Source organism: Mustela lutreola, chromosome 12 (genome assembly GCF_030435805.1).
Source record: "Mustela lutreola isolate mMusLut2 chromosome 12, mMusLut2.pri, whole genome shotgun sequence".
NCBI lineage: Eukaryota > Metazoa > Chordata > Mammalia > Carnivora > Mustelidae > Mustela > Mustela lutreola.
This window is the reverse complement of record NC_081301.1, coordinates 47,261,228-47,282,634: the sequence shown is the minus strand read 5'-3', so window position 1 is coordinate 47,282,634 and position 21,407 is coordinate 47,261,228. Positions and strand designations below refer to the sequence as shown.

Here is a 21,407-nt window from a genome sequence, read left to right as displayed (position 1 = left end):
TGGAGGTATTGGAACCTTGGTATATTGTTGTGGGAATATTTAATGGTGCAGCTCCTGTGGAAAACAGTTTTACAGTTCCTCAAAAGGTTAAGCACAGTAGTATTACATGAGCCAGTCATTCTACTCCTAGGGATATGACCCAAAGAATTGAAAACAAGTATTCAAACAAACACTTGTATATGAATATAGTACTGGGCACAACAGCTAAAAGGTGGAAACAACCCAAATATTCATTATGAGATGAAGTAAGTAATGGAATACTAGTCAGCCATAAAAAGGAATGAAGTCCTGGTACATGCTACAACATGGAAGAACAGCAAACACATTACGCTAAATGAAAGAAGCCAGACACAAAAGGCAACATATTGTATGCTTCCACTTATATGAAATGTCCAGAATAGATAAATCCATAGAGACAAAAGATTAGTGGTGCCCAGGTCTTGAGGACGGAGAGGATTTAATGAATATGCTTAACAGGTGTAGGGTCTCCTTTGGAAGTGATCGAAATGTTTTGGAACTAGATAAATGGTGATGGCTGCACAACATTGTGAGTTTATTATATGCCACCAAATTGTACAGTTTAAAATTGTTAATTTTATGTTATATGAATTGCACCTTGAAAAATAAGTCATGGAGTTATGGTACCGCTACTGCAGAGGAGGCAGCATGACCTCAGCTGGGTCTCAGCTGAAGTTGGAGCCATGTCCCTCCCCCTGTTGTGGTAGAGAAGCTGGAGCTGCTTTTGGTTTGGGTGGTGTTCAGTAGCTACTTCACAGCCCTCTGGAGCCACTGTGGGGGAGTTTACAAAAGCTAGGCGGGACATGGTTGGGGGCAGTTAGTCAAACCCCCAAGCAGGCTGCGGAGCCGGCTCTGTGGTTGTGGACAACCCTGTGCTGGCTCTGTCACATGCTTGCTGCAGAGCTTAGGGCAAAATATCCCAAACCTGGAGAGGCTCAGCTCCTACAGCCAGGTAAGTAGTGTGAGTCTGTCAGTCTGAGGTCTCCATAGAGTTTCTCTTCACCAAATTTTTACCTCATTTCATCCATCTTAAGACCCAGCTCTTGACATTTTATCATCTGAAATCTAGAAGTCATAACAGTCCATGCTGTGTACTCTTACTGCAGCCTACACGTGTCTTTTGGGAAAAAATACTAGCTTCCAATCAGTGAAATTGGTGTTAAAATGTGTAGTCATGTGTTAATTGATGTCTTTCTCCTCCCTCCTCATGGTGAGGTTCCATAAGGGGTGCTCCATAAATGTTGGCTGAATAAATGAGTAAACAAAATAATACCTTTTTTTTTCTTTTTTTTTAAGTGAACCTTGGCACTACCACTTGATGGCTGTTTGACACAGGAAAGGCCATGTAACCCATTTAAGTTTCGGATCCGTAGTTCACTAAATGTCTGTAATAACAACAGTGTCCTGCGGGGTTCGAGGCTGGAAAGAGGAACTGCCTACAGAGGCCTAAAGGACTTGTTCCAGGGGCGCCTGGGTGGCTCAGTGGGTTAAAGCCTCAGCCTTCGGCTCAGGTCATGATCTCAGGATCCTGGGATCAAACCCGCATCCAGCTCTCTGCTCGGCGGGGAACCTGCCCCCCCCTACCCCCTCACCCCCCCCCCCCACCTCTCTTCCTACTTGTGATCTCTGTCAAATAGATAAGTGAGATCTTTAAAAAAGGGGGGGGGGGAGGACTTGTTCCAGAAGATTACAGCCCAATAATAAAAAGGCAGAAACAGTGTTGATTTTTTTTCTTTTATAACAGTGTATAAATGGAAATACAAATGGAAATTTAGGGGGCGAATTAGGCAGATTTATCTGAAGCAGTCTACAGTTTAAAAAGCTTTATTTGATAAATGCCAATTAAAGCCAGCAAGGGTGGGATGGGGTAATTCACTTTGGTTGATTGAAGATCAGACCATTTTTGAGGTGTCTTTAGATCTCAGTCATTCTTGAAATCCTGGCTGTCTGCAGATGGCAGAAAGAAAAAACACATTAGAAACTAGAAATGTGCGACCTATCCCTCCTTCCCCTCTTGGTCTCCCCCGTCCTGTATTCCGACGCTTACGAGCAAGGTTCTCAGCCGGCTTCGCTGGCCTCTAATCCAGGTCGACCACCTCTCAGCACAGGTCTGTCCGTGAAGGCTGGACCTTGCCAGCCGCCCTCTTCCCCAGCCCCGCCGATAACGCATCGCGTCCACTGCGCGGCTGGCGAAGCTCGCCGAGCTCGGGGCCCGCCAGGCGAGGGCAGGCAGGGCGCGGCCACGCGGGGCGGCGGGTTTGCGATAGGGAAACCCAGGTATATAAGGCGTGCTGAGGGCATGCCACACACAGTGCCAGGCGCCGGCCATGAAAATGCCGCCTGGCTTTGCGCCTATGGGCAGGCGTCTCTACCACCTGGCGCGGAGCGACTCCGCGACACGCGTAAGCTGGGGGCCCCTGAGGAGCCCGAGCGGCCGGGCAGTATAGGAACATTGGGCTCCAGTCCTGTCATCTTTCCCCCCAGGGTCCTCCGCCCGAACCCGCTAATGGCTTTCTAAAGTTTCTCAAACAAAATCCAGGTTTGGACCCAACATCCTTTCTTTGACTTTCCTCTCTGATGGCGCTGCGTGCACGCTCCAGCCCTCTTTCTGTCCTCCCAAACCGCCAGGCTTTGCCCTTGAGAGTGTGTAGGCTTCCAGTAGCGAATCTCTTTTTCATCAGTCAGGCTCTCTGACACTCTGAGCCCCTCTTCCAGATCAGACTTCACTCGTATCCGTCACATTGGTCTTAACAAACTAAATCTCTGAAAATACGTTTATTGCTTTAAGTAGGTTTCCCAGAATGTAAGCTCTATGAGGGCAGGACTCCTGTTTTGTCTCATTTACTTTAAATGGAGCTGATTATGTAGTTGGATAAAGAAGAGGAAGGAGGGAGGGGAGAGTAGGAAGAAAGGAGTGGACGGACTTGTGTGCTTGGGTCAGAGCTCCTAGTTTTGCTTATAAAGGGTTACTCTCTCTGCCTACGGCCCAGTTAGTCCTCCAATCCTTCTCGGCTCTTCAGCTCCTCCCCTTCTTGCTCCGCGCAACCGGCGCTACGATTGGTCCCTTGCCCTGCGCTGTGTTCCGATGCGAACTGCGGTTGGTGGAGAGGGAGGGTGGGCAGGCCAAAGGAGATGGAACTTCCCACGCCGAAAGCGCAAAACTCCCTGCATCTCTGGTCTAGGGTTCAGAGCGAGCTTCTCCCCTGTGAATTCTCTGGCCCCACTAAGGCCCAGAGGGTCTAGTGCCCCAGTTCTGAGCCCAAATGGGATAGATCTTGGAATCTTAAAAGTCACAGTTTACCTTAAATATCATGTTAATTTCATATATATAAAATAGTTCTCCTTTCAGAAAAAATCAGTAAAGTTGGTATTTCGGGCAAGTAGGACTGGAGGTGGAGAAGGGGTGCCGCAAGAGAAGAAGGCGGCTTTGTGGTTGTAGAAGGAGAAGGCAAAGAGGATCACATGGCCATCTCCCTTTCTCAGCGATCTCTCTCGAAGAGAGGATAAAGCTTAAGAGAGGGTCTCTTTCTCAGAGAATGTAGCAAATCCCCGTGTACAGACTGCCAGGGTTGGAGAGGACTCTCTCCCTTGGGCAGCTCTGGAAAACACCACCGCATAGAGTAGAGGGTCAGATTTAGTCAAATTTTGCAGTAGAGTTGGGGGAGATGGATTTCTGCCAGACGATGCCACGTGCAAATGCTTGTGGGGTTGGTCCAGCTATCTGGATATGCTAATGTGGAAACCGAGGGTAGCTGAATGGATGCTGCTGCCTGCTAATTTGGAGGAAGAGGGGCCACTACACCCTAGCCTCCTGAGTCATCAATATTACAGTCTAGGGCTTGAGCTCGGGAGACCACCAGTGTTTGCGGGAATAGGGGCACGGTTTGTGGGATAGGCTTAAACTTGTGGAAATCCATCTAGGCTATTTCCTGTCCGCAGCCCAAGCGACGCAGTCCATTGGGACAGTGGAATTGTCTTACAAGGTGGCAGCGTGAGAGCTGAGGCGAGACCCAAGACCTTGCTCTCCCGAAGCCAAGGTTCTTTTCTGAAAAAGAAGTATGCAGTGGGCTGCAGAAGCTCTCCGAGTTTCAACTCTTAACTCTGCCACCTCACCTGCAGGACCTTCCGCAACCTCTGAATGGGAGTGGCTACCACCTTCGGTGGCCCCCGAGGCTGCGCCCAGGTACTGGGCGACAGCGTGGTGGCCCCGCTCCTCAGCCAGGTCCACGGGCAGGCGGCCCCAGGCATCGCGCACGTCCAGCCGCGCCCCGGCTCGGTGCAACACGACGAGCGTGTCCAGGAAGCCCTCCCGGGCCGCGTCGTGCACAGGTCGGGTGAGAGTGACGGGGTCCGCGCAGTTGGGATCGGCGCCGTGGAGCAGCAGCAGCTCGGCCACGCGGGTGCTGCCCATCATCATGACCTGCCAGAGAGAGCAGAGTGGTCAGGGCAGGGACGGGTGGCAGGGGCAAGAAAAAAGAAGCTAGGGTGCCTGGGTGGCTCAGTGGGTTAAGCCTCTGCCTACCAACCAGGTCATGATCTCAGGGTCCAGGAATCAAGACCGGCATGGGGCTCTCTGCTCAGCAGGGAGCCTGCTTCCCCCCCCTCTCTCTGCCTGCTGCTCTGCTTACTTGTGATCTCTCTCTATCAAATAAATAAATAAAATCTTAAAAAAAAAAGAAGAAAGAAGCTATTTGTGAAGCCTCCACGCTGTGCAGATGCCCAGTACAAGCCACAGGTATCTAGTTACTCTATTTGCTTTCAGTTACCAGCTCCCTTAGCCAGTTCTACTGATTCCATTTTTCTCTACACACTGAATTCCATTATATCCTCCAAACTTTTGCGGAGTTCCAGCCACACACACAACATTGCCAGAGTCAAAAACAATAACAAAAGGGTGAAAGACAAACTGGCTTCTAAGCCTAACCTCCTCTTTCATTTTGATTGCCCCTCTCATTTTGATACAAAATTATGTAAGGCCCAGAGATTTTATATGGTTTTCTGCTGTATATCCAAGCCCAGAACATGGTAAATGTTAAAAAGTGAAAATGAAAACAACAACAGACCTTTAAATTCTTATAAAATTTTTAATTTACACTTAGCTTCCCAAAACGTTGAATTCTGACCAGCCCCCAAATTCCTTCTTGTGGTAAGCTAAATGATGCTCCCAAAAAAGTCTACTAACTCACACTTGAAAGCTGTGACTATATTACCTTACATGGGAAAAGAGACTTGGCAGGTGTAATTAAATTAAGTATTTTGAAGAAGATTAATGTGAATTGTCAGGATGGGCCCAATGTAATCATAAGTTTCCTTATAAGAAGGTTACAGAAAAAAGAACTAAGAATGGAGGTCAGAGAGAAGATGCAGGGGCCATGAGCCAAGGAATGCTGATGGTCACTAGAAGTTGGAAAAGACAGGGAAACAGATTTCCCTCTAGAACTTCAAAGAAAAAAAAATGCAGCCCTATGGATCCATTTTAGACTATTGACCTCCAGAACTATAAGATGATAAATTTATGTTGGTTTGAGACACGAAAGTTGTGGTAATTTGTTACAGCAGAAATAGGAAACTAAGAAACTTCCCAAGTTTAACTCTGAGATCAAACAGGAGGTGCTCCCCTCATTTTGTTCATAAATCATCTTTGAAACAAAGTCATTACCAAAGGGGAATTTTTAAATAGTATCCACAATCACAGCAACCTTAAGATTTGAGTGTTGCATGGTGGATAGTAAAGACAATTCTTTTTAGGTCAACCATTATTAGATATTAGCTAGACAACAGTGACTGTATACAGAAAAATTCCTTATTTTTAACTACATTCTACATTAAACATGAATTATTTAATTTCTCTAAACCAAGGAAACATATTAAGTTATACTATAGTGGTTGATTCTTGTCCTAGAGAAAGTGAAACTGATTTAATTTTCAAAAAGATAGAAAATATAAGTGAACCAAATTACAGCTACAAAAATAAAAACTTGCAGTGGTTTAGAACAATTCAGTGTTTTAAAAGAAAAACTTAGTCCATTACTTATTTATGCAAGACTTCTAATAGATTACAGTGTCAGTTTCTAGAACAAAGGGACCACACCCAAGGATGCCATAATCTTGGGAGCTGTAAGGCAAGTGCCAGAGTTAGAAAACTCATGTCTAAAACCTCTACTTAGAAGTCAACCTCATGTCTATGTATAATGCAGATGAAAATATGATAGATGAAACATTTTTTGAATCCAATGAAATATGTCATCATTTAACTGATTTTACAGGTTTTCATTATATTTTTGCAGTATTGAAGTATGAAAGGAAACCTAACATTTAAATATTTTAATAGCAATCCAAAGCAAAAAGAAAAAAATCAAATGAATTTTTGTAGAGTGCTTAAATCCATTTGGTAAGATATTAACCTTTATTAAAATTTTCTATGAACTAATTAGTTTTATATTAAACACAAGTTTGGTTAGGATTCTAAACCAAAATCATGACCCCTTTTCTCTATGTTCTTATCTTCCCTAGTTTAAAAAAGAATTGTTAAAACTAATTATCCAATTCTCTTTTTTTTTCTTTTTGATTTAAACACATGAAGTCTCTTCTAACATATTCCAGAACTTCAAGGTTAAACTCACAGTCACCAAGCAAAATTTTAGGGAAATTAGGAATCATGCATGCATACTTTTTAAAGGACTCATGCTTTTCTTCTACCATCACACGATCTCTCTCCTCTCAAAATCTTTTCACACTTTAAATCCCAAATAATCTCAGACTTTAAGGCATTTTGGTTTTATTTTTATATCTGTATTTTAAAGTATAAAATTTATCCTGTGTAGCATAGTTTCAGGAAAGGGAAGATTGACTTGTGAAATCCGTGAAGTTGCAGGTACAGTTACTTTCCTTTGTCTTGTTATGCTGGAATGTGTGCAGTAAGCCTTTGTTTCACATACATTTAATTTTTCAGAATCAGAAATCACTATCGACATTGGGAATAAAACTAGGGTGGTGACTGCCAAGAAGAAATCGTTTTTTTAGCCTGGATTTAGGAAGTTAGTGACGGCAAACAACCACCACAAATAATAAACACCCCCCCCCACCTCCACTCCTACACACAACTGAAGTGAGGAGGGGAGAAACGACATTTTTGAACGGTGAGGAATTGAAAACTCTGTCCCAAATAAGTCAATCTATAGCAAGAAAGTAAAAAATAAGAAAAATAATAGGAGATACCTTCAAAATAGTAACTAAGTTGACATTATTTCAGGCAAGATCACACAAATGTTTTTCTTCATATATATCTGTGTTACCAAAATTCTTAGAACAAGCATGTATTTTCCTTACTCGGTTAAAGTAAAAATAAACACAATAATATATAGTTGCTTCTGGATAATTTCAACTGATATTTATTCAATTTACACGGCAGAAGGTTTCCATTGCAATCCCCCCCCCACACACACACACACCCACCACCACCAAAGGCAGATGATCAGCTCCCTTCGGGGATCTTTGAGTTCCGGGCTAGTGGGTCAAACAAACCTTCCATTCTTTAAAATCTTGCTTTTTACCGCAAACTTTCGCAACCGTGTATCAGATAAAGAACATACCTCGGACTGTATTAACACGAGTAGGTTCACCGCCGCCCCCCCCCCATCTCCATACCACTCTAGGAAGCTTCACCCCACGTGCCTCCTCGTTTTGCTCCGTGGCTTCCTAAGCCCCCAGGACGTGGACACGGGGAAGTCTCGGCTCCAAAGTCCACCTGAGAACTCACCAAGAAGTCTCCCCTTCACGGAGAATCGAAACGCCGGCCTGGTTCCGACTGTCTTACAAACCTTGCGCTCCAAAGTCGCCCGCCGTTCCCCCTCCTCCGGCAGGGCGGCTGGCTCACCCACCTGAATCGGGCTCCGACCCTGGCGGTTCAGCGCGTTGGGCTGCACCCCAGCCGCGAGCAGCGCCCGCACCTCGTCAGCCCGGCCCCGGGCTGCGGCCGTGGCTAGCCTGTCTGCGGAGGGCTCCATGCGGCTCCCCAGCGCTGGCCCCCCTGGCTGGCTCCCTCCTCCCTCCCCTCGCCTCCGCCGCACTTGGGCGCCAGTGGCCCGCCCCAGCCTCGCGTGACCAGCCCGCCCCTCCTCTCTCCACCTCCGGGACCGGCGGAAGCCACCCCCAGACTCTTGCCCCCTGGAGGAGTCCTGCGGGAGTCTTTCCACCCGGAGAGCGCCGTTCTGCTTCCCCGAGGCGGCGCCCTTCGCTCGGAACTCGCTGTGAACGTGAAGCCCGCCCCGCCGCCCGAAGTCGCCCCTCGCGGGGCCTCTGCTCTCCGGGCTTGCCCGGGAGGCTGGCGCCGGGAGCGGGACAAGGCCGTTGGGGGAGGGCGCCCGGGACCCGCCGCCGCCGCCCCCACCCCCACCCCGCGGCCCCCGCCCGCGTCGCCAGCCCTCCTCCCGGCGCTGTGCTCCCCCTGCCCCCAGCTGAGACTCGCTCCAGGTCTCAGAGCGAGTTCAGTGGGTTAAGGCGACTTTGCTCTCCTGTTTCCTTCCTCCCCTGCACAACCTCTCGCATTTGAAAGCCGCGCAGGATTCCTAACCGCTTATTTCCAACCAGGGTGTTTGATGTCGTAGGCGAAGCATTGCTTCCTCTTTTCATCAGGAGAAACAGCAAACTCCTGGCGATCAGGGCCCTGCCGTGTCACTGTGAGGCTTCCCTACTCTTAGACAACTGTACCCCTTCTACCGTTCCAACACCTGGGTTCACATGCTGAGTCCACCATGCTAAAAATCCTTGCTCAAACATTCATTTGGGGGAGTTTGCCCACCTGCCAGCAGCCTATCCTCACTACACACACACCCCCCACACACCCACACACCCTGTGAAACGGATGGCGAAGGCGAAGGTTTCCCAAACTTGTGCAATGCCCAGTGCTAGTGCTTTTTGTACAGGGGCTGGTTCAGAGAAGATGAGGTCTGTTTTAACAGAGATGATGGAGATTTCTGCCAACAAGCAGATAGGAAGCTGGCGAGAGAGTTATTGGGCTGACAGACTCCGCTCTTAATAAATAATTACTCCTAGACAAGAAAAAAAGGTGTTCAGAGCTCTAGAAACAGAGTTGCTTAGTGAGTCAGAGTCTCTCACATTCACCTCGTGTCCAGAGCCTCCCGGGAGAACAGCGGAAAGGCACGCTCCCCCATTGGAAAGACTCCCGCTCCTTTCCCGCACCCCCCCCCCAACCCCAACCATCTCTTTTTCCTACTGGAAAAAGCTCACAGTTATCTTAATTATTAAATGGGAGGCTACGAATCGTCCCTACTTCATCGGGCTGTTGTGAGTTTTAAATGAATTGATGAACATATTTAGAACAGCGTGGCACATCTTGAGCTAATACCTTAGCTCTTAAATTTTATATTTTGAGGATTCTCTTATAGTCTTGCTGTGAGGCACAGAGAATAAAATGCTTTGGATAGAATTATGAATATTATATGAAAGGGAAGGCCAAGAAGACCCTAATCACTGAAAAGATAAAGGACACCCTCCACTGCCCTCATATTTAATGAAAAGTTCAACAGAACTAAGAGCAAAAGAAAATCCAGCATGGTTCTAATTTTACCTGTGGTTATTACTTTTTCCTGTGGCTAATATATTTTTAAATATAGATTATTTTTAAAAATTGGATCGCTCAGGATTTGCTGATGCCTTAAAGCACATGCTTAATCTTTACTAGATAACACAGCCTACTCAAAATTTATGTTTCAATCCCTGGTTGACTTCTCTTCAAGCCCCCAAAACACATTCAGTTGCTGTTAGTTCAAGCAAAACATGGAGTTTTAAAATGATACCCACTGGAGAACCTGGGTGGCTCAGCCAATTAAGTGTCTGCCCTCAGCTCAGGTCATGATCCCAGGGTCCTGGGATAGAGCCCCAAGTCCAGTCGGGCTTCCTGCTCAGTGGGGAGTCTGCCTCTCCCTTTGCCTCTCACCCTGCTTGCTTGTGCTCTCTCTTTCAAATAAATAAATAAAACCTTTAAAAAAATAAAATGAGGGGCGCCTGGGTGGCTCAGTGGGTTAAAGCCTCTGCCTTCAGCTCAGGTCATGATCTCAAGGTCCAGAGATCAAGCCCTGCATCAGGCTGTCTGCTCAGCAGGGAGCCTGCATCGTCCTCTCTCTCTGTTTGCCTCTCAGCCTACTTGTGATCTCTGTCTGTCAAATAAATAAATAAATCTTTTAAAATAAATAAATAAATAAAATGATGCCACTTAAGGGACATTTGGCTGCCTCTGTCGATGGAGAATATGATTGTTGATTGCTAGCTTATGAGTTTGAGCCCCCATTGGGCTTAGAGATTACTTAAAAAAAATTAAATGATGCCAGTTAAAACACTTATGGGATGTAAAATCTGTTCTAAAAATATGAATTGTTGTACTTTCTACATTTTCTTCCAGACACCTCCCAGTAATCTGGGCAACAATGGTATGGGAAATTCAAACTGTGGTTGAGAACATAAAATTCTTTAACATAGCTTAAGGTATGGTATGACAGGGAAGGGGGAAATAGTGGTTGTGGTATTGGGAAGGAGGGAACAGATTTCCCTTATAATGTGTCTGGCTTTAAGACCCATATCAGTATTAGTTTCCATCACTAAAATAATGGCTCTTAATCTTGGAGCAGGGGGAGTAGGTTTTTGATAATCTGTTGAAAGCTATACACCGTCTCCTCAAAAAATAAAGTATGCCATAATTTTTTAAACTAGTGTGTTCAGTTGCATATGTATTTTTAAAAAGATTTATATGTTTATTTTAGAGAGAAAGAGCTCCTTCCAGCACAGGCAAGCAAAGGGTGAGGTGGGGTACAGGGAGAGGGAGAGAGAGGATCTCAAGCAGTTTCCTTGTTGAGCTGAGGAGAGATGTGCTTGATCTCATGACCCTGAGATCATGATTTGAGCTGAAATCAAGAGTCAGATGCTGAACTGACTGAGCCACAGAGGCAACCCTATCTGCACATGCATTTCTGAATATAACTTTCAGGGAATTCAGAAGTTCTTCTAAAACTCACCTATTGATTCCTATTTGAGAACTCTTATGCAATATATTTACTGTTGTTGAAGGAAATGCATGAGGGAACCAAATAGAACCACCCTTGGATGAATTATATACAGACATGGAGGCAGACTTTTTTCAACAACAGGTTTTAGACAGGTATATCCTAGCTCTGACACCTGCAGTAGAGCTCTCAGAAGGTTATGGCATCCTTGGGTGTGGCCCCTTAGTTCTAGAAATTGATCCCATACTGCATTAGAAATCTTGTGTAAATAAGTGATAATAGTAGTGTAAAACTTTCTTGGTTTTTCTTTTAGAGAACCTACCATACTCCCAACTTACTGTTCCATATCAGCTCAGACCTGAGGGCCAGTACCTTAGAAGAAATAAAATATAAATCCCAGGATCCTGGTACTGGTTTTTTCAGCCTCAGATTGCCCGGGATTCATAATATATTTCACAGGTTGATTAAATGAGATGATGAAGCCAAAGAGCTTTATGAATCCTAAACTTTGTTCCATATTATCATTCCCAAAATTAATTTTCCTCCTCCTTGAGAATGTCATGGCCTTATTTAGGTTTGTGCTCCCTTGGCAGTTTTGCAAATCTATGCTATGAATTTTTAACTTAGTTCAATTTTGATCTGTTTTTTTAAGAAGAAGTGTAACACTCATTCATTTATTCAACAAACTCAGAGGCTAAGGGTGGGGCGTGGTGGCAGTGGGGTGTTAAACATATGGGTTCTAGAGTAGGGCTGCTTGAGTTCAAAGCTGTACTTTTCATTTAAGGCTCTATAACTGTGAACAAAGTTATTGCATCTAGGTTTGTTTTCCCATCCGTATACATGAGATAATAATAGTACTTGCTTCAAACAGTTGTTGTAGGTATTAAATTGGCATTACATGTAATGTGTGTTGAAGAGCAAAGGGAAGCAGAGGATGACACAAGAAAATGAAAAGGGAACCAAACTTCTGATGGCTTGGGCAGAGGCTGCATGGATGCTGAAAGCAGACCCAAGCCTTGGAGAGAGGCCTAGGAGTATGAAGACAATAAAAGGAGAAGAAAGATGTTCCAAGCAGAGGTGAGAGCATGTGAAAAGGCATAAAATTTGGGACCACTGAAAATCATTCACTGGGATATGGCAAGAAGCTAGAGATATAAACTCGTGGAAAAAGCCTTTCAAAGGAGCCTGGGAAGGGCAGCTCAGACTGTCAGAAGGAAAGCCAGGGATGTATGGGATGGCAAGGAAGTGGGGACACTATGTGGACTGTTTTTCCCCAGCTTAGCCTTGATAGTTCATAGCAATATAGTGTGACGGGAGGTAGGTGGAAGGGTGAAGAGAACCTAAGCACTCACAAGGAAAGGTGCCAGGTGAAGAGAAGGACAGCTAGAAGGACTCAGGAAAGATAAGGTGTTTCTGAGGACCCCAGGTCCCTAAAAAGGCAAAAAGAAAAGGAATACAAGGCACAGGGAGTGGTCATAAATTTGGACACAGAAGATATAGCTAGATTTGAGAAAGGAGAAAAGGTCAGGGCAGGGAGGAAGTTGAAGCACTTCCTTTCATGAACGAAGAGGCTGGCTTGTTTGCAGTGAGGATAAGATGGTGGGTTAGGAAGTGAGAGTAAATGGCATATCTTTGTCAGGGCTAGTATCCAAAATATATAAAGAACTTAGCAAATGCAATTACCCCCCAACAAAAAAACAAATAATCCACTTAAAAAATGGGCAGAAGACATGAATAGCCATTTCTCCAAAGAAGACGTATGGATGGCCAACAGATACATGAAAAGATGCTCAACATCATTCATCATCACGGAAATGCAAATCAAAACTACAATGAGATATCATCTCACACCTGTCAGAATGACTAAAATATTTAAAAAGATTTTATGTATTTGACATAGAGAGCAGCAGAGGGCAAGAGAAGCAGACTCCCTGCTGAGCAGGGAGCCTAATGTGGGACTTGGTGCCAGGATCCCAGGATCATAACCTGAGCTGAAGGCAGATGCTTAACTGACTGAGCCACCCAGGCACCTCAAAATGGCTAAAATTAACACAAGAAACAACATGTATTGGTGAGGATGTGGAGAAAGGGGAACCCTCTTACACTGTTGGTGGGAATGCAAACTGGTGCAGCCGCTCTGGAAAACAGTATGGAGGTTCCTCAAAAAGTTAAAAATAGAGCTACCCTGGGGTGCCTGGGTGGCTCAGTTGGTTAAATGTCGGGCTCTTGATTTCAGTTCAGGTCATGATCTCAGGGCTGTGAGATTGAGCCCTGCATGGGGTTCCAGGGTCTGCTTTGAGATTCTCTATCTCCCTCTGTCCCTTCCTCTCTTAAAAAAAAAAAAAAAAAAAGAAAGAAAAGAAAAAAGAAAAAGAAAGAAAGAAAAGAAAACAAAGAAAGAATTACCCTTTGATCCAGCAATCATACTACTAGGTATTTACCCAAAGAATACAAAATTCTAATTCAAAGGGATACATGTACCCTGATGTTTACAGTGGTGTTATCTGCAAAAGCCAATTATGGAAAGAGGCCAAGTGTCCAGCAACTGATGAATGGATAAAGACACACAGACAGACACATACACTGGAATATTACTCAGCCATCAAAAAGAATGAAATCTTGGCATTTGTAATAATGTGGATGGAATTTGAGAGTATTACGCTAAGGGAAATAAGTTGGTCTGAGAAAGACAAATACCATATATTTCACTCATATGTGGAATTTAAGAAACAAAAAAATGATCTTAGGGGAAATAAAAGAGAGTCAAACCAAGAGAAACAGACTCTTAAGTATAGAGAACAAACTGATGGTTACCAGGGGGAGGGCGGTGTGGGATGGATGAAATGGGTGATGGGGATTAAGGAGGGCAGTTGTTATGGGCACCAGGTATTGTATGTAAGCAATCATACGATCACTAAGTGTACACATGAAACTAATATTAATATTAGTGAATCGCTAAGATGTACACCTGCAACTAATATTACACTGTATGTTAACTAACTGGAACTTAAATGAAAATTACATTTAAAAAAGGAAGTGAGAGTGGTGAAGATTTAGAATATCTGTGATGAGGAGAGAGGGATGGGCTGAGTAGGACTTAGAGAAATATTTCATTAGGCTGGAGAACCCAGCTGAGGGTGGAGATCATGACACAACAAGAGAACCTATTTTACTTAAAGAAAGCCTCTTAATGGTGCTGCCCCAGTAACCCTACAAATCAAAGGATTTGGTGGAAAGGGTGGGGAAGTTTGGGAACACTGAAAATAATTCACTGAAATGGCCACGGTCGCCAAACTATGGAAAGAACCAAGATGCCCTTCAACGGACGAATGGATAAGGAAAATGTGGTCCATATACACTATGGAGTATTATGCCTCCATCAGAAAGGATGAATACCCAACTTTTGTAGCAACATGGACGGGACTCGAAGAGATTATGCTGAGTGAAATAAGTCAAGCATAGAGAGTCAATATTCATATGGTTTCACTTATTTGTGGAGCATAACAAATAGCATGGAGGACATGGGGAGTTAGAGAGAAGGGAGTTGGGGTAAATTGGAAGGGGAGGTGAATCACGAGAGACTATGGACTCTGAAAAACAATCTGAGGGGTTTGAAGTGGCGGGGGGGTGGGAGGTTGGGGGAACCAGGTGGTGGGTATTATAGAGGGCAAGGATTGTGTGGAGCACTGGGTGTGGTGAAAAAATAACGAATACTGTTATGCTAAAAATAAATTAATTAATTAAAAAAAAAGAAAAGAAAACAATTCACTGGGATGTATGGGGAGAAGTTGGAAAATAAAATGGAAAAATAGCCTTCGGGGCATCTGGGTGGCTCAGTCATTAAGTGACTGCCTTTGGCTCAGGTCATGGTCTCAGGGTCCAGGGATGGATCCCCGCATCAGGCTCCCTGCTAATCGGGAAGCCTGCTTCTTCTCTCACTCCCACTCCCCCTGCTGGTGTTCCCTCTTTTGCTATGTCTCTCTATCAAATAAATAAAATCTTTAAAAAAAAAAAAAAAGCCTTCAGAGGAGCCTGGAAGGGGCTGCTCAGATTGTCATTCTAGATGTGACTATCACTTTAACACATCACCAGAAAGAGATACAAAGATATTTGAGAAGGTAATATCTTGAAATTAGGTTCTGATTCTGACAAGGCATTGCAGGATTGGCAAGGTATGATATGCATTGTGTGCAAACATATAATGTAATATTACTTTATTTGGAAAATAAAAGTTGTTGGAGAAGTAGCTCTGAATTGAGACCAAGTGACAGTCCTGATGTACCTAGTGAACTGCTTTTTTGACTCTGAATTCCTTCAAGACTATTTTTAGCTTCGATGTCCATATCTTTAAAATGAGATCTATCTTGCTCTATTCTTTGTACTTCTTGAGGTTATGATATCAAGGGAAACCCACACAAAAGCTGTGTTTAAAAGCATGAATCTCTTTACCATATTAAATATTAATATTGCCATTAAATGGTTGCCCAAAATACAGTTTGAAGTTAAAAATAAAATATACATAGTACATCTCTGGAAAGATACGGAAAAATCTGTTAACTGTGGGGGAAAGAAATGAGGAACTGGAATGGACCCCAGACTTTCTTTTTCACATTCTGCAACTTGTAATGCTTGAATTTTGTACTATGTGCATACATTAGCCATTCTAATTAATTAAATGAATATGATACATTTATTAGACAAGACTTGCCTTTCTGGAAACCATCATTCATAACTTTGACAAAGAGTAACTGAAGAGAGATACTGTATGTCAGGCGCTTGGCTTTAAGCTGGGGGTGCAAAAGAAGGGTCCTTAGTCAAGAGGGTGTATTGGTAACAACCATGAACATGTTTGCTTCTCTGGAGGGGGAAGGTGGTTTTGAAACAGGATGAGCTCTTGAGGGGAGTCTACCATCAAGATAGAGGAGAAGGAAAATGTACTCTGGCAACTGACACCTCAGACCTGTGGTACCAGAGAAAAGATGTTGTATTTCAGGTTCTGGAGAGGATCCCATTATTAAGGAGAGGTTCTTAGGAAATAGCTTATCAGAGCAAGGTAAGCTCTGTAAAAGAGCTTCTGGACACAGCTGGGTTAAGTCTTTAGAGATGGACTCTAGGATTGAATGCTGGGTGTGACAGGATTATTTGAAGACTAAGGCAATGGGAGAATAATGTCATGTCCCCCTTTAATTTAGAAGAAATTAATAATGTAAGGAAAAGAGAGCCCCGGGCCTAGCTCTACCACCTATCACCTCGAGCAGGCCATACATTATACAGGCTTCAATATCCCCATTTACAAAGCAAGTATATTAATGACTGTGCCTCAAAAGATTACTGTTCAACCAAGAAACATGCTCGTTCCTTGAAGAACCCGTGCATAAGAATTCTGAGGTTTCAGTGTCCAATCTGGATATTTTAAATGGGAAGCAAGGCTTTCCTTACACAAAAAATGGTAAAGAATTAAAGACTAGGTTTTCCTTTATTTATTTTTCCACAAGAAGAAAAGGCACCATTAACATGAAAGCGACACCCCTGAGAAAACAGAGCAGACCTCCAACAAGTTTGCTGAGAAAAGGGGATCCAGGATGGATCTATGGAAGATCCAAGATGGAAGATGTTTCCTTCTCCCTTGTAATATTCTCTAATTGAATTCAATATAGCACAACTACTGAATATTTGCTATAAGTAAGGCATTCTTTTAGGGACTCCATGACATCTCCATTCACTCAGAATTACTATAATTTTTCTCTTTTTGCTCAGACAGGACTTTGGCAAGGAACACGAAACTCAAAATGACTTCACTTATAATGAACTTGATGCATAATTATAGGTAAGTCACAATTTTTCAACTTTAGTTTCCAAAGTATTAGCTGGGTATAGAATCTGCATTATCTGTCATCTTCCCAAGATCATTTTGAGGACGGCTTAGAGGTGTAGTAAATGTTATATAGCAGATGTCTTTTCCCAATTGTGTGCAAAACAAATGTGACTTTAAATCCATGTAGGGAGTTAACTGTTAAAAGAATCTATAGAGTGGATTCTTATGAAATGAGGAATCTTTGCAGCTCATGAAAACAATCATTCCAGAATTCAGCTGTTTTATAAATGTCTGCTTTTGCATATTGAGAAGTTTCTGAAGTGAATTATTTATATCTATCTGTTGCTATTTGGCCAGTTAAGAAAACTAAAACATTAACATAGCTTGTGTGTATATGTACATCTATCTATCTATACTATGTATTTGTGTGTATAATTTGTTTACTTGCACAGATTTTGAGAATTAGCCTCATCCTGAGGAATAAAATAAGTAATACGGCATATAATTAAGAGAAATAGGGACAATAGGAAATTCATTCAAAATTGCCAAGAAAATCACAATGGCTACCATTTATTGAACTCCAACTATGTGACAAGCATTAAACAGCTTTACATATATCAATTCTAATCCCAAAACTGTCCTGTGGGATAGAGGGTATTACCCCTCCTTCATAGATCAGAAAAGAAAAGCCCAGGGGCACCTGGGTGGCTCAGTGGATTGAGCCTCTGCCTTTGGCTCAGGTCATGATCTCAGGGTCCTGGGATGGAGCCTTGCATCGGGGCTCTCTGCTTGGCAGGGAGCCTGTTTCCCCCCCTCTCTCTGCCTGCCTATTTGTAATCTCTCTGTGTGTCAAATAAATAAATAAAATCTTTAAATTAAAAAAATAAAAAAAGCCCAGAGTGCTTAAGGAACAATGCACAAGGAGATAGAATTTGAGCTCAAGGTCAGCAGTTGTGTCTGAGTGGTCCACACTCTTCCTGGTGTGTCTCCCTGTTGATTGATTTGTAGAGTATGGGGTGGGCAACTAAGCAATGTTTTCTTTTCTTTGAGAATTTTGCCCACCAGCAGGTGGCAAATCCTGGACTGAGGTGACAGGATCTCCATTTCAGGAACTACTGTGTTTCTGAGTGGCGTATTGGTGGTTAATAATACATATAATGATAGAAATTTGGACTTTCATGTCCTTTCAGAGTCACTCCATGATTTTTAAATAATTTTTTCCTGATTATAGTTCCCATGTATCAAAATTTTTAAAGGAATAAGATAAATAAAGAAAATGAAAAATTACACTGCGCAGAAGCAATGACTGTTAAAATTTTGAAATATTTTCTTTTTTTCCTTGATTAGTTCTTGCAGATATAGTACAATTCTGAAATAAGCTTTTCCTCTCACTTATCATTAGAACATTTCCCTAAATTCTCTTAAAAAATCACTTCATAAACACTACTTTTAACAGTTGCAACACATTCTATTGAGATAATATTATAGTTTACTTAGTGATATCAGATATTTTAGGGGTTTCTAATTGCTACAATAAAGAGTATTGCAGTTTTTCCAAAAGTATAAGAGTTCTTGCCACATATTGCAAATTTGCTTTTCAAAAAGTTACCCCCTTGATTTATAAATAAGAAAATGGAAGGGTGGCACATTACCATTGTTGCACAGTTAATAAATATTAGTTGCAGTCTTGAAATTAATCCTCTCTCCATAATTCTTCTGTGGCTACAGCTACTTACTCTGAATTGGACAGACATGGTTGGTGAGAATGTCCAACATATCCTTAATTGTCTTGGAGCTGAACACAAATGAAGCATGGTAATGAGACAATCTGTCTCAATACCCTCATAGACCTGACCTTTCCTTTACTAGCTCTGTGGGCTTGAACAATTATGGAAACTTTTTTAAAATTTAAGTTCGGTTAATAAACATATAATGTATTAGTAGTTTCAGAGGTAGAGTTCAGTGATTCATCAGTTGTATATAACACCCAGTGCTCATTATATCATGAGATTCTATCTTCCCACCTCTCAAAAGGGGGGAAAACAAAGCTTACCTCATAGGGTATTATATTATATCATAATATAATATATTACATTATATATTATATATAAATCTATTTTATAGATTTATAGACATAAATCTATATTATATTATATATAAATCTATTATAAAGAATAAAGAATGTCAGATATATAAAAATCTAAGCATACAGTAGACTCTTACTAAGTAGAACCTCCTTTCTTGGACACTAGTTGACATTTACTATCTCATGTTACTGATTTAGGCCATCAAAGTCAATTTCTTCTGGGGTATTTCTGTCATGGTTACTACACATTCTGATGGGTACCTGTGGTTTGAACAAGCCAACTCCCTTCCACAAGGGATGATTAATTTTGTCTTCTTTGAATTCTAACCCCCTGAGAACAGAGCTGTGTTAAAACAAAACTTGCACAAAACCTTCATTAAATCATGGGAAGTAACAACAAAGTGTGTGAGTGTTCAGTGCTTTCCTTTCACTCACTACCACCCACCGGCACTCCTTGGTGTGCAGGTCCAAGACCAGGTACAGTGGGAACAATACAGGCAAAACGGAGGGATATGAAGTTTCCTTCTCTAAACCTCTGTTCCTAACCCCCCTCTTTTTCCTACTGATGGGATAGATTTTCTCCTTTCAAACACATGTTGCTCTCTTAGTTGCTAAGCTTGGACACATATACTACTCTATTTTTGCTTATGCTGCTGATGTTATGGATGTGCTATTAGAAAGCAAAGAAACTATTGAAACTCACAGAGAAATAATATTGTATTAAATTTTTCACTCTTGGGGGTGGGAATTGATTGTTCATGGTTGATTGGGTTTAACAGTGACTTCGGATATTCTAATTTCAGGGGGAATCATCTAAGTTGAAGCTTTCTTCTTCAAATGGAGAACTGGTTGCCCTCTTTAAGAGTAGCCTGCTTTCTTGGGGGATCTATAGTCCTACTGTTATGTTCAAACTTTTTTTTTTTTTCTTTCTCTGGATTTCTGAAGCCAAAATGTCACCTGATATTATAAAAGATTATAAGAAATAATTTTTGTTTGGGGGATCACTCTTCCTCAAGTGACATTCTTCACCTGATATGTGATTAAAGCCCTTTAGGAGGAATTAACCTCATAATGCATATGTATGAATTCTGAATAAATCAGGAAATGATTCCTATTCATGTTTAGCACCTTTTACTTACAGATGTAACATCTCCACTCACATTCTTCTTTGAGTCTTTGGGTTAAAAGTACAGTCTTACATTTTTCTTTCTTATGGGTGAGATGATAACCTCTAAACTCCATTTTTAAAATGGCAATGAGGAGTGCCTGGGTGGCTTAGTTGCTTAAGCATCTGCCTTCAGCTCAATGATCTCAGGGTCCTGGAATTGAGTCCCGCATCTGGCTTTCTGCTCAGTGGGGAGCCTGCTTCTCCTTCTCCTTCTGCTGCTCTGCCTGTTTGTGTCTCTTGCTCTCTCTGTCAAATAAATAAATAAAATCTTTTAAAAAAATAAAACAAAATAAATAAATTGGTAATGACAATATAATACATTTGTTACTTTGCCCCAATTTTATACACCTAAGTCAATTTTGCCTTAAGGAAGTTAACATAATATATTTAACCTTTTTGTTATCCTTCTAAATTTAAATAACTGCATGCCACCTTCCAAGGCAGAGATGCTGAAGATTCTGAGGATGACTTTAATGTTTCTATTCCTCTTTCCTTGTATTCTCTTTCTCTCTCACACACAGAATTCTTTATATTATTTTTTTTTCTTTTTACAAAACATTATGCCAAGACTATTGATTCAGATGTCAGACTGGTGGCAACCTTCTGGAGGAATTAAGAGTCTACGATCTCAGTGCTCCCTCCAGAAATTATTGTTATATTGAGTTTTTTTTGATAATTGAAGGAAGATCAATAAATTTTTTCAGCTTTTTAAAATTAATTTGATATCTCATCTTAGAAAACAGAGCTTCATGAATATTATTTAATATCTACTTAATGCTCATGAATACTATAGTTCAGAATCCTACTCTAAAGGCCATAATATAGGGCTTCTGTACAGGTATGGGTTTTAAAAAAGTAGGCAAATTTACACTGATTTCACATGGCAGGGATTTGAATTAATAAATATATTTTTATTATAATATGTACATCCTTTAAAATGGATTTCAGAAATTTCCAGTTAATCTGGATAATTAAAGTCAAATTAAGTAGGCATTTACTGTAAAAGTAAACTAATGTGCTTTTAAGGGCATAGTTTCATTTGGCACTTTAACAACAACTGGCAAATACATGCCAACTGAAAGTTCTTAATGTATCTTTACATATACTATTACATCTAGTTTTCATTAGATGAATGCTATAGGCTACAGGCTCAGGTTTACAGATGAGGAAATGGAAACATGGAGTATTTAACACTGTGCAACTAGTAAGTAAAGGAAACAATCTAATCCCAGGTCATGTATTCCAAGGAAGTGACTTTTCTACCTCATGCTTTAAGTGATTCCTATGGTTGTGCACAGGTTT

The 21,407-nt window shown here is 42.0% G+C and overlaps 1 protein-coding gene across 5 annotated transcripts in view; it reads right to left on the bottom strand.

Moving 5' to 3' along the window:
* Positions 1-1,826: 1,826 nt before the first annotated feature.
* LOC131812651 (cyclin-dependent kinase inhibitor 2A-like) overlaps positions 1,827-21,407 on the bottom strand; it is a 27,501-nt gene continuing 7,920 nt past the window's right edge. For 2 of the 5 annotated variants that reach the window (XM_059142454.1, XM_059142452.1), the window contains exons 2-3: positions 4,132-4,438; positions 1,827-1,965 (exon numbers count right to left, since the gene is read on the bottom strand). In XM_059142454.1, coding sequence (XP_058998437.1) covers positions 1,940-1,965; positions 4,132-4,435 — 330 coding nt within the window. In that variant the 5' untranslated portion in view covers positions 4,436-4,438 and the 3' untranslated portion in view covers positions 1,827-1,939. Of the gene's footprint in view, positions 1,966-4,131; positions 4,439-7,777; positions 8,092-8,213; positions 8,239-21,407 lie in introns of those variants that run through there. The other 3 variants (XM_059142455.1, XM_059142456.1, XM_059142453.1) reach the window with 3 other exon arrangements.